Source organism: Theobroma cacao, chromosome 8, assembly GCF_000208745.1.
Source record: "Theobroma cacao cultivar B97-61/B2 chromosome 8, Criollo_cocoa_genome_V2, whole genome shotgun sequence".
Lineage (NCBI taxonomy): Eukaryota > Viridiplantae > Streptophyta > Magnoliopsida > Malvales > Malvaceae > Theobroma > Theobroma cacao.
The window spans coordinates 14,836,210-14,854,609 of NC_030857.1; the positions used below are offsets into that span (position 1 = coordinate 14,836,210).

General features: G+C 32.1%; 2 protein-coding genes across 3 annotated transcripts; one reads left to right on the forward strand and one right to left on the reverse strand.

Moving 5' to 3' along the window:
* Nucleotides 3,931–6,682, forward strand: LOC18592864. Its single transcript, XM_007019787.2, has 3 exons — nucleotides 3,931–4,302; nucleotides 5,416–5,638; nucleotides 6,069–6,682. The coding sequence occupies exons 1-3, from the start codon at nucleotides 4,054–4,056 to the stop codon at nucleotides 6,377–6,379; spliced, it is 783 nt and encodes a 260-aa protein (XP_007019849.1). The 5' UTR covers nucleotides 3,931–4,053; the 3' UTR covers nucleotides 6,380–6,682.
* On the reverse strand, nucleotides 5,915–18,354 carry LOC18592865 (protein ABHD11). 2 transcript variants are annotated; one of them, XM_007019789.2, is made up of 14 exons: nucleotides 17,972–18,354; nucleotides 17,725–17,859; nucleotides 17,511–17,537; nucleotides 16,858–16,954; nucleotides 15,797–15,840; nucleotides 12,610–12,708; nucleotides 11,764–11,821; nucleotides 11,614–11,666; nucleotides 11,350–11,451; nucleotides 10,373–10,438; nucleotides 8,949–9,070; nucleotides 8,534–8,705; nucleotides 7,824–7,894; nucleotides 5,915–6,539 (listed from the first exon to the last, which is right to left on the reverse strand). In XM_007019789.2, exons 1-13 carry the CDS (start codon nucleotides 18,110–18,112, stop codon nucleotides 7,826–7,828), a joined length of 1,185 nt encoding a protein of 394 aa, XP_007019851.1. In that variant the 5' UTR covers nucleotides 18,113–18,354; the 3' UTR covers nucleotides 5,915–6,539; nucleotides 7,824–7,825. The 2 variants fall into 2 exon arrangements, with proteins under 2 accessions (XP_007019851.1, XP_017981580.1); XM_018126091.1 differs by lacking the exon at nucleotides 5,915–6,539 and having other exon boundaries at nucleotides 7,523–7,894.

Sequence of the window (18,400 nt, forward strand, 5' to 3'; positions counted from 1 at the left end):
TATTTTTATTTAGAGTTGAAATAAATCTTTATGGTTATGATTGACTAATTATTATTAGTGAAAATATTTTTTGTTAACATTTTATACCATGTGATGTTGATATGTCCTAATAGATGATATGTTATTACCATATAATGATATGGATATATAGGGATAGAGTTCGTTAGCTTTTATTGAGGGGGCTAAAAATAGAAAAATAAGAGTTAAAAATTTTAAAAGAGCTTTTATTGAGGGGGCTAAAAATAGAAAAATAAGAGTTAAAAATTTTAAAAGATGATATGTTGAACTTAATCAACAATCAAAAGATTGATAATAAAAAAATAATTTATATATAACATATAAATCAAGAAAAAACAAAGACTTACAAAAGTTTGAAAGTTGTGCTCGATCATGTTTCTGTAATTCAAGTTCATCAATTATTAATTATGTACTGAAAAATATCCATTTCTTTAGAATTGAATTTTAGATGTTTTGATTCTTATCACTATTGTTCATGAGTTAAAACATTGAGGCTTGTTGACTCAAATATAGGAAAATCATTTGGATGATTTGTATTTTTTCTTTTAAAAAATTTGTCAATTGTTTTGTTAGAGGGGCCAAAGACAAAGAAGATTCCATATAAACAAATACCATATAACATTAAGAGAGGGATCTTTTAAAAAATTACAACATAATATAAAAAACTATTGGAACACAATTATATATGATCTTTCATGATCAAATTATATGTTGTATCCACCAAGTCAAAGATAATTTATTCAATTACATACCATTTAATTCCTTAAATGAGAACTAAAAAAGAGGATGATCAAAGACCAATAAAAATAATATTATAAGTTTTAATTCCTAGACTATTTAATTTGAAGGGCAAAAATGATGCCTAACTTTGAGTATCATTAAACCAATTAATTTATCAAAAGTTAGAAGATGCTCTTGACAATGTAGTTAGCATACAGTAAAATTAAAAATTTTAAAAGAATTTTGATTTTGAGCCGTAAATATACTACCTTTTGTCGTTATTTGTGACATTTTCACTTTTCAAGTCAATATCATGTCAACTTCATGTGCTGCAAGAAATGATAAATTTGCAATTTGACTAATAAAAATTAGTCAACCATTAATTATAAAGGTATATGAATAAAGATTTATTTGAATTTTTTAAAACAATTCAAGAGTTCTTTTCCAACATTATACCTTTTATTACCTAAAAATATCATTTACTTTTTTATCCAAAAAAGTACTTTGCTTTTTTGCTACAAGAGCAAAATTTCCTTTTCATAATTATGGTTGAAAGGTGAGGACAAACTACAATTGGGGAGGAAATCAATCCCACAGCACAAGCATTGCTTTCATGGCCACCGGCAGAGTCAAGTTGTAGATAATGTATGTAACCCACAAAACTAATCCTACAATAATCCAAACCCCATCACCATGCATAACCAATAACTCACCAAAATATGCATGGAAAACGTGCTCCCATCTTTCCAACTAATGTGTTTCACATCTTGTCCCCTACCCTTTGAAAGGCCTCTCAAGCTATGAAAAGTTGTAGAATAAGTGTACTACATAATAAATCAAAGTAAATAATTATCATATAAATCATATTGAGTTTTTGAACTTTACAGACAAATTTACATAATCCATGTGTGTTCATTTAATAATTATATCGATTTATTGATTTTTTTATTATAATCAAAATGAGAAATGCAAAAATTTTGTTGTAGATGTATAAAATAATTTCTTAATGAGTTATACTTTCTCTTCTATTCCATTATAAAATATATTTTGTAGCATAATTGGCTTTTTATACAAAGCTTACTTTTCTATATATATATATATAATTATATTTAAATATATATATATCAAATTATGTAATTTTAATATATCCCATTGTCTAATTGTTTTTCCACATCTATAAGATTTCATTGTCTTCACTATTATTTGTAGATTTTTCAATGGGTTCTTTTCAANTATATTTATATATATTTATCAAATTAGGTAATTTTACTATATCCCATTGTCTAATTGTTTTTCCACATCTATAAGATTTCATTGTCTTCACTATTATTTGTAGATTTTTCAATGGGTTCTTTTCAAAAATACCCTTCATACGTAAAGAGTTTTTTAAAATAATATTTTTTATAATTTTAATTATTTTTAGTCAAGAAAAATTAATTTTGGACAAAAATTATCTTTAATGAAACTGACCCATATGTTTGGGTCCACGTTTTAAATCGATTTATAACCTTTAAGCTTTCTTTGCCAAACCATTCATCTCCGGAGTATTCTTTATCAGAAAGAAAAACCTTTAAGCGTTTTAAGCATTTTAAAGCAATTTTTAATACATGAAGAAAAACCTTTGAATATTTTGAGCATTTTGGAGTGGTTTTTGATATATGAAGAAAAACTTTTTAGTATTTTGAGTATTTTAAGCATTTTTGAGTAGTTTTTGATAAATAAAGAAAAACTTTTGAGCATTTTGAGTATTTTTTGTCAAGTAGGCATATTTGTTGATTATGTTATTAAGTGGAATATAGTGTGTTGTTTGAAGTTGTTGATTTTGCTAAATGAAATTTGGTAGTTTTGGTGGTTTTTAGGCATTGTGTAACTAATTTTTAAATATTGCGTGATTAGTTTTTAAGCATTGCCTTACTAATTTTTAAGCATTACTAACTGGTTGACAGGGTATTACGTGACAAGTTTTTAAGTATTGTGTGATTTAGGCATTGCCTAAAAATTAGTCACACAATGCCTACAACCTAGTCACGCAATGCCAAAAAATCAATTAACGCAATGTTTAAGTTGCGCAATTCTTAAAAATCAGAGACGTAATGATTAGTTATGCAATGCGTAAAAACTAGTCTCACAATATTTAAAAACCAGTGATGCAATACTTAAAAATCAGAAATACAATACCTAATAACTAATTGATTTGTCTGCTCGTAGTCAAGTTTAAGTTACCAAAGTTATACAATGTTCTAATTTACAGATATATTTAATCAATTTTAATTCTTCGATTTTGAGATTTTATGAATATAAACCAATAAACTTAAGAATCTAAAACACACAGCTTGATGTCATTTTTACTTTTTGGGATGAAGAGGAAGAGTTGAATGACAAGACAGAAAGTGTTTGACTAGAGAGAGAAATCCGGATTTAATTTTGAAATTTTTGTCTGGATGGTAGGATAGAGAAAATCGAAACTATTTTAATTTATCTGAAATTACTTAAAGAACATTGTTGTCAAATCATGTCAAAATTTGGTTAAAAATAATTAAATTATAAAGAATGATATTTTTGAATTAAGTTTATGAAGAGAGTTATTTCTCACAATTTTCGTTTTTTATATTTAAGTAAGCCTTTACACACTGTTGCAATATTGTAAACTCTAATAACTTTTTAAGTCTTTCAAATTTCAGCTTAATCTATTATCTATCACGAATAATTTTCTAAAATGAGTAAAGATATTTTTATTTAAAAATATTTAAACTTATTCCGTAGGGGACGAACTAGTTAATACAAAAAGAAATCAATATTAATTATTTCGTGTTTTTAAAAAATGTTCATTCTCGGAAATGGTTATCCCCTAACTCAAAAATGAACAAAAGGAGGTAATAGTTTTCATCTAAGAAGAAGAGGGAGAGGGGAATGACTTAAGCTATTACCCCAACCAAAGTCTTATCTTTTGTCTCTTTCCAGGGACTTAAGTGAAAAACCTCAAAATCTTTTTCGCTTATAATAGAATTTTATCAAAATGATGAGGTAAACTTCCAATTTTATAAAATTGTTGGGGGTCAAATTTTTATTTTGTTGTCTTTTCCAAAATTGTCTGAATGCAAATATCATAAATAAATAAAAAAAATCTTATGAATGCTGACGTCGAATGTTAGGTGTGTGTATATATATTCTTCTCCCTGGTGATGCATTTTTGGTGCAAGAGCCTTTTCTTCTTCTTCTTCTTCATGTCCACATGTTTTTCTCTTTCTTTAAACCTTCTTTCCTCTTATATATATACAGATTCCATTAATATCTGGGTTTGGCTAGAAAGAAGAAATGGGTAAGCTTATTGGAGAGAAGGCTCTTGAACAGTACCATGGTCATCATCATCATAATCAGCATGGCTGCTGCTATAATTACAGCCTTGAAGAGAAAGTTTCAGAGTTTCTGGACAGCAACAATTTTGCTGAATCCGATGCTTGTCTTAACCAAGAAACTATTGATGGCTATGGATCAGATGGTAATGAATCCAATGACCCTATTGAACGTACCCTTTACTGGGAATCCCAGGAGGCTTTGCTTCAGGTATATTTATATCTATATGTATTTCATGTCACCACATAGGTATTTAATTACCATGGGAATGGGATGGTTTTTTCTACTTTGGGCTCATAAACATCTCAGGATATTTCTGTAAACCTGGTTTCAAGGTTAACTACTCATAGGAAAAAAAAAATCAGAAATAGCAGACAAAGGAGTAGCTTTCATTGAAATAGCAGACATGGTTTTGATAGGTTTGTCCATAAGCTAGCTAGAAACCAGACAAAATATCAAATAAAGATTTACTTCCATAAGCGAGCAGCATATGAGACTTGTTAGTCAGTTAAAGAAAGCAAAGTAAAAAATGGAGAGAGAGAGGAAGGGAGGTGAATCAGGGGGGTGTTGATTGTTTTGTAAATGAATGTTTGTAATTAAACCACATGTTGGGTTGCGGAGCTTCATAAACATAGAAAAGCCCCTATTTCTTGTGTGGTACACAAATAATAAACCAGAGCCTTCTGTTTTCTATTTTCATGCACAGATGATCCCTTTTTTTGGACTGATTTTGACTGTGAACTTGACAACTATTTATTCCTTAAAATAATTTATAATAAGATATAAATTACAAGCTAAACGAATTACAATATATTAAAATTAGGTGAATGATTGTGTTATGAATTTCAGTAAAATATGATATAAGTCTTCAACTTACAAGTAAAGAATTTTTTTTCACATGATACACATGCCTTTTGAGCTAGAGGTGTGATCTTTCGATAAAGTGGCATTAAAATTTATTCAATTTTCATTAAGGTGAGATTTCTATAAGTAATATTAAGGTCGAGATAATCTCGAACAAACGTGGGTTCCTTTCTTTTATGAGTGAACGAACCAAGATGAGTTTCTTTTGTTTATGTGTCAAAAGAACCCATATAATGTCAAATATTCTATTTGTCTTTCACCTAATAATCTAGTCTTTTGAATTAAAAATATACTACTTTGAAATTAAGGGGAAAAAAATTTCCGTCCTCACATTAATTACAAAATTTTGTGCAAAAATTTCATTATCAAAATGTTCAAATTTGGTTTAACAATAGATTCTTCATCTTTTATATAACTCTTTCATTTTTGTTTGTTTGCTCTTGTGCTTAAATGTTTCAGGAAATTCTAGAGCGTTACGTGTTGACAGGTTCCAAGTTACGACAAGAAATTTGTCGAATCATAGAGGTAGCAAGAGAGACAGACTTTTGCAGCTGCACCAAGCCAAGCATCGATGGTTGCACCCACTGCTTGCGAAAGAGAGTAATCAGTCTGCTTTGTGATAGAGGACTTAACGCCTCTCTCTGTGTTTCCAAGTGGAAACACACCAAAAAGCATCCCGGAGGTTAATTTCTCATTATATTCTTGATTTAATATTGAATTTTATCGATTTATTTTGATTTCATTTAATTTATGCAATATCACAGTTCACACTAATGTACAGATATCGTATGATTTGATATATTAAACCCATAATTTATCAAATATCACGATTTACGTCAACTTGCAAGATATTTTCTATTTAGTACATTGAACTTCACAATTTTATTTCACAAATAATACTTCATTGAAAATAATGCTAACACTTAAATACACTATCGTAGTTTAATGCATATCGATGTGAAATTTACGACAGACTTTTACGATCATGATATATTTTCAATTTCATTGATGATGAAAAAAATGATGAAATTGAAATATTCCATTAATGTAAGTTATAAATTTTGATAAAATATGGATCTAATTATGTTATGCATTTACCTAATGACTTTCAGGGACACATGAATACATTGAGGTGATTGCAAGCACACAGGGGAAGAAGAAGCAAGTCCCGTTTGTGATCGAATTGGAGTTCCGAGACCAATTCGAGATTGCGAAAGCATGCGATGAGTACAGCAAGCTTGTAGAGCAATTACCCAAGTGTTATGCAGGCAAAGCTGATTACCTGAACGCCATGGTTGGTGTCATGTGCGATGCAGCCAAAAGGTCAATGGAGGAGAAGAACCTCCACATGGGCCCATGGAGGAAGAGAAGCTTCATGCAGATGAAATGGTCAAATTCTTCAGAGCCACGCTCTACTGAATGAAACCCTCCCTACCAAGTTTTGTTAGGCTCTCGTGTGGGCAAGTGCATCGATCTTGCTTCAACCTCTTAGCAGCTCCTGGTAATTTTGTTGCGGCCGATAGGTAAAATAATAGGCAAGACCCCATGGCAGAGAGTCCCGACGGGGCGCCAATTTTTGTATCCTGAGGAAAAATTGAGTGTCAGGTCAGGTTAGGGTCAATATAGAGTGTATGAACATATGTAAAGTGTTGAATTCAGAGCAGTTTGATTCACAGTAAAAATGCTATCTGTATTGCTTATTAAATGTATAAACTTGCATGCTATCTGTATTTGATTTAAATAAATTTGCAAAAACTTAATTGAACGTAATAAATTAATACAAATTTATTTTAAAATTTTTTTAAACAATTCCAAAACTTTTTCACATATTATACTTATATTAGAATAATAAAAAATAAATAACGGAATGATGAAGGGAATTCGGCTAATCCCATATATTTTTTTGGCTGTACCAATTTTCTTACAACAGAGTGACAGCTTCAACATAATTTAACAGCTGAAGATCTACCAATGAAGTCTCACTTCAATAGTTAGATGAAGGCCTTGAGAATTATTAAGCCTTACCTCAGATCCCCACTCCACCCTCATCACTTGAGCTAAAGCTCAGATGACTCTTGATTTTTTATTTATGCAAGTAATCTGATTAATATAAAAAAGCAGCTTGTTAAAATACTTTGTTTGAGAAAATACACAGTATTCATTCTTCCCATTGACCAGTTGGTTAACCCAATCTTAACTCGACTTATGCCAAACACTTCTGCCAAGTACTTCCAGAGGAAAGCAGGCAAGGTGATCGACGATGACGACGTCTAGATTGAGTGAAGGAGTGTCACGCCCAGTTCTTTAGAAAAAGTAGACTAAAGTGCTTCAATCGCACTACCAGGCCAGTAGGAAGATCTTGATACAATTATGAAGGTGAGTACTACACATCCTATTAGGTTAACTTTTTGAGAAGAGGATAACAACCCGCGATAACCTAAGCTCAAACCCGTTATGGTAGAACCAAAGAAGAGAACAAAATACTATACCAAATACTTGGCCAAGAGAGGCGGGAAGAATCCAGTCTTGCAAAAATGTTACTAGCATCAAAATTGAAGAAAGGCAATTGGAAGAGAAAAGTATGTAGAACAAATTTTAATGTAATTTTTCAATTGTACTTTGATACAAGAATGATTTCTGGAATCACATACAGTACTCAAATGTTTCTTTTCTAAATAGTGTCTATGCTACAATTTAATTGAGCCTAGAGTAACACTCAGCAGTGGTAACTGGTAAGGGGGAAAAAATAGAAGAATGTTCATTATATGAATCAAGTGATAATTTTGAGCTAAGCTAAATAATTGCTGTTGTTTTTGTGCAACTCAGAGCCCATATATATCAAATCTTGAATAGAAGCAGTAAAGCACCTTTAGGCTTTAACTCCCTTGAAGGAAAATGAAAGAATCCTGAAGAGTCCATCAGGGTTGTCAGCATGTACCTATTAAGAGATTAAATTGAAAATGAGCACCTCTTTGACATAAAGCAAAACAAACATTAACAAAAATCTTCACATTCAGGAAAATAACTCAGCATGCACCTAAAATGTACAAATGATACAGCTACAGAGAACTATTCAGCAAATAAATAACTAAATCAGCCCACAGAATCACATCTCGAACAGAGGTTTTCCATATGTTGTTGCTATGTTACAAATGCAGCAGAACAGACTACTTTCAAATGCTCTGAATGCCAAAAGACTAGGAGGTACTGATCAGGAAAGCTGCACTTTATTTTTTTCATTTTTAATTTTCACGAGTTACACAGCCTTTTTCTATTTAGGTTGCATAATTTCAAGCAGCCTGAAAGTTCCTTTTATCTCTGGAAGAGAGTGATTATAGAACAATGTCAGTCTGGAGACACCATACTAGGATAGCATAAGCAACTTCTTGGAAAGCTCTAATCCTTCTTAGGTTCTAAACACATTATTGAGTATGAAACTCAGTAATAGTTCTTAGGTTCTACACCAGTCTTGTTTAAACACTTAAAAGAGATATTACCGTACTTGGCGTAACTCCAAGTGGCAAATGCTTTGTGCAAAATAATAATAAAGAAATTAAAGCATGTGCAATGGATGTACCCAGTGCCCAGCATCTTCAAGGACGTGCATTTCAACTCCACCTCCCTCATCAGCAGCAGACTCTTCAGCAGCATGGATTCGCTGAAGATCTTCAAGGGCCCAACGATGCAAACTCCTTTCTGCTTTCAAAAAATTAACATGCACACCACGAGGTAGATTTTCCACCACTTCCCTGCATTTATTCAACCAAAAGAATAAAATGAAAGAAAATATACAAGCTTTAAGTTCAAAAGGTTGCAAATATATTAAACAAATGCTTTTTTCAAGAAGGAAACAGATTTCACTTTTTATTTTTGTGTTTATCATTTCAGAAATATAAATATAAAAGTCACGTACAAGACAACATTGAGGGTGAATTTAGACAAGAAAAATAAAATACAGACCACACCCTACAGCTGAATCTAGGTGAGATTACCATAAATTTGTTTCTTCATAGGACTGGTACATTTCAGAGATCCCTTCAAGGTCAAACACCCATGACAAGCTTGATGATGGTGTACCAGCAGCAGCAGTTGGTCGAAGATTAGTTACAACCCACTGAATGAGTAAAAACCGGGTAAATATTGGGAGCAACAGAAATATGACATCATCAGAGAAACATGACAAATGATGTCAAATCAAAGATGAAAATGATATTCCTTTCTCTTTTATTTTTCCTTTATAGTCATGAACTAGTCTCAAAATAAATCTAACAGTATCTAAAAAGAACTGAGAAACAAAGATTATACAGATAACCAATTGAAAGTCACAGCTCAAAAACTTCATTACCAAACAATGTGCTGGAGATACAATGACAAATCAGCAAACAGTAAGAATGATGTAAATATTTTTAGAAGATAACACATTTTCTTTGTAGACAAACTGGCAAATTTCCCTGACAGGGAAGAACAATCTGATACAAGATGCATGGCAGCTTTTGACCTTGACTCTCAACAATGGATCTAGATGGACACACTAACACTTCAATCACAAGGAAGCAGCACTGACAAGACAGTTTATCAATATTTTAATCCAGAGTGATTTCAATCAAGACATCATCCATGATAGACCAATTCACACCCCCCTTGCCACTAACGAGCAAATCCTGAACAGACCTTACAGGACAATAGTATATGCTTGTTTTCCTGCCCTCATGCAGAACAAGCAAAGCAAAGAAATATAAAAGTTCCTCCAATCGTTATTCTGCACATTTAATGAACATACTGTATTATTTCTACAAGAAAAGAGTAAACTATTGGTAATAGATTAAAATATATTGGCTGACATCCAGGAATATTGGCTTTATGACATCATCTATATTTTAAAAGTTTAAAGGTGCAGAAAGCTACTCCTATTTCCATCTATATTGCCATATTGTTAACCTTAGACAAGTAAGATCAAACTGTTTCCAATAACAGTTGCAGACAACTTGTATCACATCAGGCCGTGTCAACATCTGTTGAGAGAACATGAAATGCTTTCTCTTCAACATGTGTTTTTGTGTACACACATGAGTGTGTTTTCCCCCTTTTTTTTTCTTTAAGTTTTAATTCAGTGCTATATCTGTTTGTGTTTATTTCCTTTTTCAAAGCAATTTTCAGTAACCTAGAAAACTGGGGAACCGTATGCCAAACTTTTATCCACAAATTAAGCTAAGACTAAGATAACACATCTGAAGGAATATATACACATATATATATATAGAGCACTCATATTTATTCAATAAATGATCAAGCAAATAATGTGCAGTACTATTTTGTCAATAAAATCATATAGCGGCCATCACTGGACACCAAAATAGAAACCGTAGACCAACAACTTATAAAGGAGCCCCATCCTTGGTAGGTGGTGGTAATATACCTGTGCGACATCCTTAGAAAACCCTTCTTGAACTAGAGCATTCACAATAGCCCGCTTCGAAGAGACCTTCCTTGATAAAAATTATAGCAAAATTAGAGCCACATCTAAAGAAGGAGAAAAAATAAAGGAATGATTTTCTCTTTTTTTTTTTTTTTTAAGGGGGTATGCAGGAAATGCAAAAGCTATAAATTCAACATATAAGAACAAAAACGATACATGGATTAGTTTAATTACGGCAGAAATTGTTATTAGTTAACTCTTGCTAAGAGTAGACTAGTAAATAGTAAATTTAAAGATAATAATAATAATAAATCAAGGATATAATTCCTATCAATCTCAAGAGTTTCCACACAATATCTGCATGAAGACATCATACGTGGACACCTAGCTTCACCAAAGGAAACAATAAAAAGGAAACTCAAACAGTGAAAAAAAAAAAAAAACATAACTGAGGCTCAAATTGATGTAAACTGAAGTTTGAACATAAAGACTAGCCATTAGAAATGTACAACCTCTTAGCAAACAATATCCAACTAGAATACGGCTGCCCAATGCATCTAAAAGACTATTTATACTAGGGTTACAATAGCTTTTAATCCTAGACCCTGGAAATACATAAACCCCACATAAACCCAGCCAATCAAACTCTTTAAAAGATCACATGCTAGTCACATGAACACATAACAAAATGAAAATAATTACAAACCATAAACAAAAGGTCAAACAGGAAAAATTAAAGAACATATCAAAAAAACAAATTTAGATAAGTTCTGGAAAGCTCCTACATCACTAATTACCCATCTTAGATTGATTGGGTACCAAGGAATTGATACCATGGTCCATGACATCTACTAGTATGCAAATAATTGAATTAAGGAAGTTCATATTGACCAAATGAAAGATTACACAAGCATGTCAATAGCATAGTCGATATATCAAATGAGAAAATACATACAAAATGTCAACTAATGATTCACCTCCATAGGCAGTTTCCTTAAGAAAGATATTAACTCTGCTGGGTGGTCATCGCCATCTCCACCAGCTCGAACTTTTCCAGGAGTGGCATCTAGAACCCATACCTATAAAAGAAAACCATAAAAAGCAAATTGCAAAGAAAAGTAATGGGGGAAAAAGAAACACATACATACATAGATATCCACCTTAAGATGCAATTAACATTCCACCAGTGAATCTAAAAAACTAAAACCAACTTAAAAATATCTAAGAGATAGAAAACTTACCCTAACTGGTCGTGGAAGTGGCTTTGCAACTTGTTCCACCATGCTCAAGACAACTGAGAAACAGAGCATACTAGCCTTTTTATCTCCTCATTATATTTTTATCATATCACTAGAATTAAGGACATTAACTTTCCTAAAAACTAAACATACCTTTTCCTCCAAAGCTGTGGCCAATTAGAACACGGGGTGTTATTCTAAGCTGTGCAATCTATTCTAGCATAAAAACACAGAAAACAGTTATTGAGAAGAAGAATAAGAAACAGAAGTCTTAAATGTACAATATTCTTCTCTAATATCCTTTTTTTTTTCTTTTTGGAAGAGACAAGCGGTGGAAAACCAGTTTTAAAGAATGAATGACTTAAATGTTTAAGAAGTTAATTAAGAAAGCTAGAAATGAATGTTAAAATAGACATTTTATTAAGTGCAGCTAGTCTAGCAGATAAAGCTAATTGTAGTTTGGCAGGAAAAGAAAAACTCTACTGAGATCAAAGCAGTTCTTCAATCAATAATTAAGGGAATGGTAAATAGGAGGACTTCTATGATGCACAACCATCACATTAGAGAAAAAGGTTTATTTCAACTGCACAACTGATAAAATTCCTCATCTCTTCTATGTTTGTTTAAGTAATATTAATGGTCCAAATTTTCTAGCAAGTTTCAATCAAACCCATTGCAAGAAAGCAATCATGTCAAGAGTACAATATCACTCGTCATGATTTTAATTGAAATCAATAAATTACCAGAAGAGGCAAAATAATGGAGTAAAGCCTGTTTTGAATGTCCTAAAATAACTTATCACAAAGCAAATTTCAAATAATTTTAGAATGACATGGGAGGTATTGAAGCATTCTCATCATTATATCTTGATCAAATGAAGCTGAATTAACATAGTAATTCTGCTTCACCATTTATCCGACTGGAGTTTGGTCAACTAACATCAAGATTCAAGAGTTACATTCAAGTAAAAACTAATAGTCAGGCTTAAGAACCACGCACTAGTTTTAGCACATCTAAAGCAGTTGAAGCAACAGTGTGTGGACCTCTCTTCTTGAATGATGCAGAATCACCATGGCACCGCAAATCTACTAAAACAAACTGCATTAGGCAAAATATTAGAACACATGAGATTCTTAGAAGCATCATAAATTAAATACTTCTACCGATCAATCTAACTGCAAATGATCCTAAGCTAGATTAGCATAAATGAGAAGCAAGCTCCAAGAAATGCAAAATGAAAATATATATAAGGGATAGGACTGGGAAAAGAGGAAGAAAAAGAAAGAAAAGAAAAGTTACACCAGCTGCAGCACAATTTAATATAAATATATAAAAGACAAAGCCTTTGGAAAAAACGGAAATAATCCTACGTGAATAGTCCATCTTTCTGACACATGTACATTCTAAATAAATGCAATATGTCTACTATAATCAATGAAAACTTTTTATTTTTGTATTGGAAGATTAAATTTACTACATTTGATTATTTGCGTTAGGCATTTTACATGTTTAATACGAATTCATATTAGATTAAGTTAAGAATTTCTAATTGTTAGCCTAAATGAACTTATAAATGACCATTTAATGTTAAAAATTCAACTTTCTAAAGGATATTCCAGCCCAAAAATATATTTGTTAGCATAATTCAAACCAAAAGAAAAATTTATAATACTGAAATTGGCATTGATTCCATTGCTTTCTTTTTTTGTTTCACATAGCATTTAATGCCTATTATTACTATTAAATTTTTTTTACTTTTAACAATTACTTTGTCATTTATACTTCTAATTTTCAATAGAATTATTTATTCTTCTAATTGTCCAGATCTTTAAGATATTGCTCTTTAGCATGCATGTTTCCAACTTAACTTTTTTGCACTCTATTTAATGTTGTTACTTTTATTCTAAATTTAAAAATTTATTGTAAATGAAATCATCACCTGTGCATTGCACAGGCTTAAATCTAGTTAGATTGGAAATATCATCTTCACTCATCTAGGTCTAAGATTAAGGTCCTCTACTCAAAATACGGTGTTTTGCTAAGAACAAAGTTAAGATGACAGTTTGTGGAACACTAGCATGCTAACGGTCCAGTTTTGGTTGTCTTTTGTTACAGGAACTTACATTCAACATTAAAATTTATTGTAGAAAGGTAATTAGGGCTCAGTATTTGGGTGGGAGAATTAGAATTTTTCTTCTTGCATGAAAATAGGCTAAGAAGCTATTGTGGAAAAATAGGGGGCAATTAAGAGTCAGACAGTTTTAGGGTCTAGGGATATGAAAATGACTAACAGTTAGCCTTGTCTGTTTAGTGGAGACAAGGTGAAACCTAGGCAATCTCCCCTAGGATTTTATAAGAAATCAAACATAGAAAAGAAGGCCTTTACACCGTTACTGGAGTTCTACGTTATGGAAAAACCTCTCTTATTAAGTTTGCTACCTGACATTACTAAAAGACTAACTTCACCTGCACTGCAAGAAGATAAGAACAACACCAACCATTCGATTGGACCAAACATAAGGACCCAATAGTACTGCTAGACCAACCTAAGACCTGTGACACCACCATAAAACTTACATAAACAGTCTTGATCCAATCAAATTAACAAACTTGGTAAACTGCAGCAGCCACATATAAAAGTTCAAAGCGTACAATTAAACGAAACTCAGACCAAACCTAATCACTAAAGATCCCATGGCAGCTATAAGTCTCCATAGAAATCCACATCGAAGCTTGCACCTACAAACCAGCTTTTGCTCACCATTTATATGCTTTAATTGGATGCTGACAGTAATGTTTCTTATCGTGTTTCTTATGCTTTCTTCAAAGTCATGAAACCAGTAAGGCATTCCGGTCCATCCAAGGGTAGACTTACTGATTCCTTTCCTATAATATGCTCTGTGTTCTAATTAGGTGCATTTTCAAGATTTTATTTTTTTGACTTGGCTGTTGTAAATTGCAATAATTCAATAGATATTGTAACAGTGCTCAAAAACTTACAAGAATCTGTTCTATACCTTTTTCCTAATCAACAAATTGCAATAGTGTTCAAGATTTTTATTTTTTTCTTTTTGACAATGTCATATTTGACAATCTCATCTTTTCTTAATTCCAAATTACCTCTTTTATATAATTCGTTATCACTTTTCAGTTTATTGATTTTTCCTTAATTCAACATTTTTTACTGTCCTTTTCATTTTAATATAATAAAGTACCATGTATGAGTCTTGATGTTTGCCTGTAATGGTTTCTAAGCACAAATTTTACACATTAGAAAAATTACTTAAGTGAACATAATGTTACAACTAAAAGAAATAATTAAATTATTTTATTGAAACATATTAACTGATATACTACCATTGTATTCAACTAATGGCAATAGTTAATTGATAAACTTCTCACACTTCACTCCGAGTCTGTTATTTTTTCCCTTTTTGGGCCTAGGATGTTTAGGTTTTTAGATTTTTGTTATTTTCTTCAATAGTGTCACTCTATATTTTTAATCTCATTTTTTTCTTTAAAGTCCCTATCACTTTTTTATTTCTAGTTTTTACCTTGATCCCTCAACTTTTTATTTTTCTAATTGTCCTTTTCTTTTCTAACCAAGTATTTTGTTTCTAATTTATTCATGTTTTATTCAATCAAAAATTCAAATATACCTTTCTTTTAAATAATTCACCCAGTATTTTGTTTCTATTTTATTCACGTTTCATTCAATAAAGATTCAAAGCACCTTTCTTTTTAACAATAAGTATCTCAATCAATTAACTGCATTATTTTCTTTATTTAATTGAATATCCATTTATCACACAAACAATACTACTAAATAAATAAATGAAAAAAAAAAACACCACAACATGCGGGCATTATTGCTTGTTAACATCCTAATTTCCAAGACCCATGTTGCCACATAAACCACATTAAGCAGATCATAGATATCTATCACACAGATGTCACAATGCCACAATAACTTTCCAAGTAAATTCACAATGATTATCAATATTTGTTTTAAGGCATCAAAATGAAAGGCTAATTTGGTAAAACCACAAATACATTTCTTCCTTTTGCAATGAGAGACACACAGGGATATACTAATGACATATAACTACTGGATTAACCAAAAGGTATCCTTACAAAATGGTGGGAGGAAGACAACAAAAGCAAACAGAAAGTTACTCAAAGTTACCTGCCATGTTGGAAATTCTTGTGCCAGTCGCCGAGCAAAAGTTCCTACAACATATAAAACAGATATATTTTACATACTCATTACTTTCATGCGCAAAAATGCAAACAATGAATTTGTTCTTAAAATATACCAAATAACAATGTCCAAGACAAATACAAACATCAGAGCATCAGTACACTAAAACAGAGTAGAAATCGGACCGTCAGAAAATGCTCAGCAAAGTACATAATTGCATTTATGCATGGAACCAAGATATTTGCTGAATTAGAAAACTAAGTGTAACAACATGATAGAGTTGGGAACCACCTTTGGCAGGCACAGTTAAGCCACAGACACCTAAAGTATAGAATGGTTTGGAACAGAATTTTAGGACAACTCAGTGACTAAATGAAAATGGAAAAGGGCAGGGTAAACTGCAAGCCTCTGATTTGTTTCTAACAGCTGGATCCTGTGGATTTGTTTTCATCATCTGATCAAAGACAATGTCGTTTATTAATAACAATTATTCCCAATTGAAATATCTATTAGCTAAAGTGTACAATTTTTGCAGTTTAGACAAGGTTGCCCAAATAATTAAAATATTGTGTATAATTACACTTAATGCAAACCGGAATGTCAAGGAGTGAATCTCTGTACTATTCCCAATTGAAATATCTATTAGCTAAAGAGTACAATTTTTGCAGTTTCGACCAGGTTGCCCAAATAATTAAAATATCACGTATAATTACACTTAAGGCAAACCAGAATGTCAAGGAGTGACTCTCTGTAACATATACCACATGTAAGGTAGCCAACATTTGCAAATTCAACAGTTCTTTTAAATTTTTCTTTTGAATGTAAAGACAATTCTCCAAGTTCCATAATTCCATGTCTTTTAGAGAGGGAAAAGATCATTACTTAGGAATAAAATAAGATAAATAAACAGAAAAAGGAAGAGCATTCCAGTTCCCAAAAACAGGTGCAACTATATCCCATTTCAGGCTATGGGAGAAAAAGGGACATGCACTGAATGATGATACCAGCATACAAAGGTATTAACCAATTATCAATTTGGTGCTTACCCCAGTTCTTTCTGCTACCAAGAATGCCATGCAAGAGAACAGCTGTTGGTGGCTCTGGTATTGACCTGTCCAATACCACCATTGAACTCCACTTTACCTGTATACAAGTTTTCATACATAAGTTCTCTGAAATTCAAGCAGAAGCATCATTTAAATTTTAAAAATCAAGGAACAATAGAGTCATACGAATGTTGAGAAAGGAGAAAAAAAAAGAGAAAAAAAAGAAAGGAATGTTGAGAGGCATTTTTATTATTATAAAAAATAAGTAAAGCTCCAGGTATCACCATAGGCAACAAATGAATATTAGAATAATTCAAAAAGCAAAGCCATAATCCTTTTGCCCTAACTTAGCCACGGAGGTGATTGTAGTACATCTCTCTGTTTACTTAAACAACATCTCATATGTTGTGTCTGCAACAACAGATTATCACAGCATGCAATGAACATATAAAGAAGGACTTGAGGCAAGCTGAAAAGCACAAAGAAATTATAATATCAAATCAACTTACAAACAAATGATTCTGGAACAAAGAATCAACCATGTCTAACCAAAGAACAAATTGCCTAACACCACATTTTCACAACTTAAACCGATGGCCTATATTTTATTTCATATTTTTAATTCCAAAGCCACATAGAATAAGAAAACTTACAAGTTTTCCTTGAACTAGTTCGTATGCCTGCAAACAAAATATTAAAGAGTAGTGAGTTAAGAATAAATAGTGGAAATCAATGCTTTATTATTGCAAATTAGGATATCGCAATGCGTTTAATCTATACAAAAAATAACAAGTTAACAGCCCTGGAACAAACAACATGTTGAATAAAATACTTGGTTCTCTGAATTATTCCCAAAAGTTTTGTTACCAAAACGGAAGACGGCTCAGACACATTTCGGCCATGTCCAAGCCTCTCATTTACCAACGCCATGCGTACGCTCCCCTCTCTACCGACTCTACTCGACCTACCAACAGCCATCCGGGAGATGCTAAATGTGTCATTCTACAACAAAATCGACCTTATTTCAACAAGAATCGGACAAATGCAGCTAAGAAATCGATCAAGGAGGTGAAAATAAAAGAGAATTGAATATAATAAGATTCGTAAAATTCACCTGGAAGAAGGGTCTGGCAATCCTGATTGTGGGTCTACGATGGATGGAAGCCAGAGAAGGAAACTTTAACTGGGCGTCTGCTGAATTAAACGCGGCCCTCTGGCCGTGAAACGACGCGGCCAAAATCGAAATGTAGGACATTGTTTCTCCAACATGAATGGAAAGATAAAGAGAGAGAGAAGAATCCCAAGCCTGCAAATGCTTTGAGTTGCAGAGATTAAAAAATGAGAAAGAGAGGAACGAGAATTATATATAAAGAAACCGGGGAGAAAGAGAGAGAGAGAGAGAAGGGGAGGCGGAGACACCGAAGCTTTCGGTGTCTGAATGGGCCTCCTCCCCGTGGCGGCAGCTGCTATTTCCTAAAAATGGAAAAAATGAAATTATTTACGAAAATTCAATTTTTTTTTGTTTTCGAATTAATTAAGTTTT

What these genes read in the sequence shown, in the direction of transcription:
- LOC18592864 (XM_007019787.2), top strand. Translation starts at nt 4,054, where the DNA reads ATGGGTAAGCTTATTGGAGAGAAGGCTCTTGAACAGTACCATGGTCAT. An exon ending in CCCAGGAGGCTTTGCTTCAG is followed by an intron (nt 4,303 to 5,415) that starts GTATATTTATAT and finishes TAAATGTTTCAG; the next exon opens with GAAATTCTAGAGCGTTACGT. An exon ending in CACCAAAAAGCATCCCGGAG is followed by an intron (nt 5,639 to 6,068) that starts GTTAATTTCTCA and finishes AATGACTTTCAG; the next exon opens with GGACACATGAATACATTGAG.
- LOC18592865 (XM_007019789.2), bottom strand. Translation starts at nt 18,112, where the DNA reads ATGTCCTACATTTCGATTTTGGCCGCGTCGTTTCACGGCCAGAGGGCC. An exon ending in TGGTAGCAGAAAGAACTGGG is followed by an intron (nt 15,841 to 16,857) that starts GTAAGCACCAAA and finishes TATATGTTGTAG; the next exon opens with GAACTTTTGCTCGGCGACTG. An exon ending in TAAGGAAACTGCCTATGGAG is followed by an intron (nt 10,439 to 11,349) that starts GTGAATCATTAG and finishes TTATCAAGGAAG; the next exon opens with GTCTCTTCGAAGCGGGCTAT.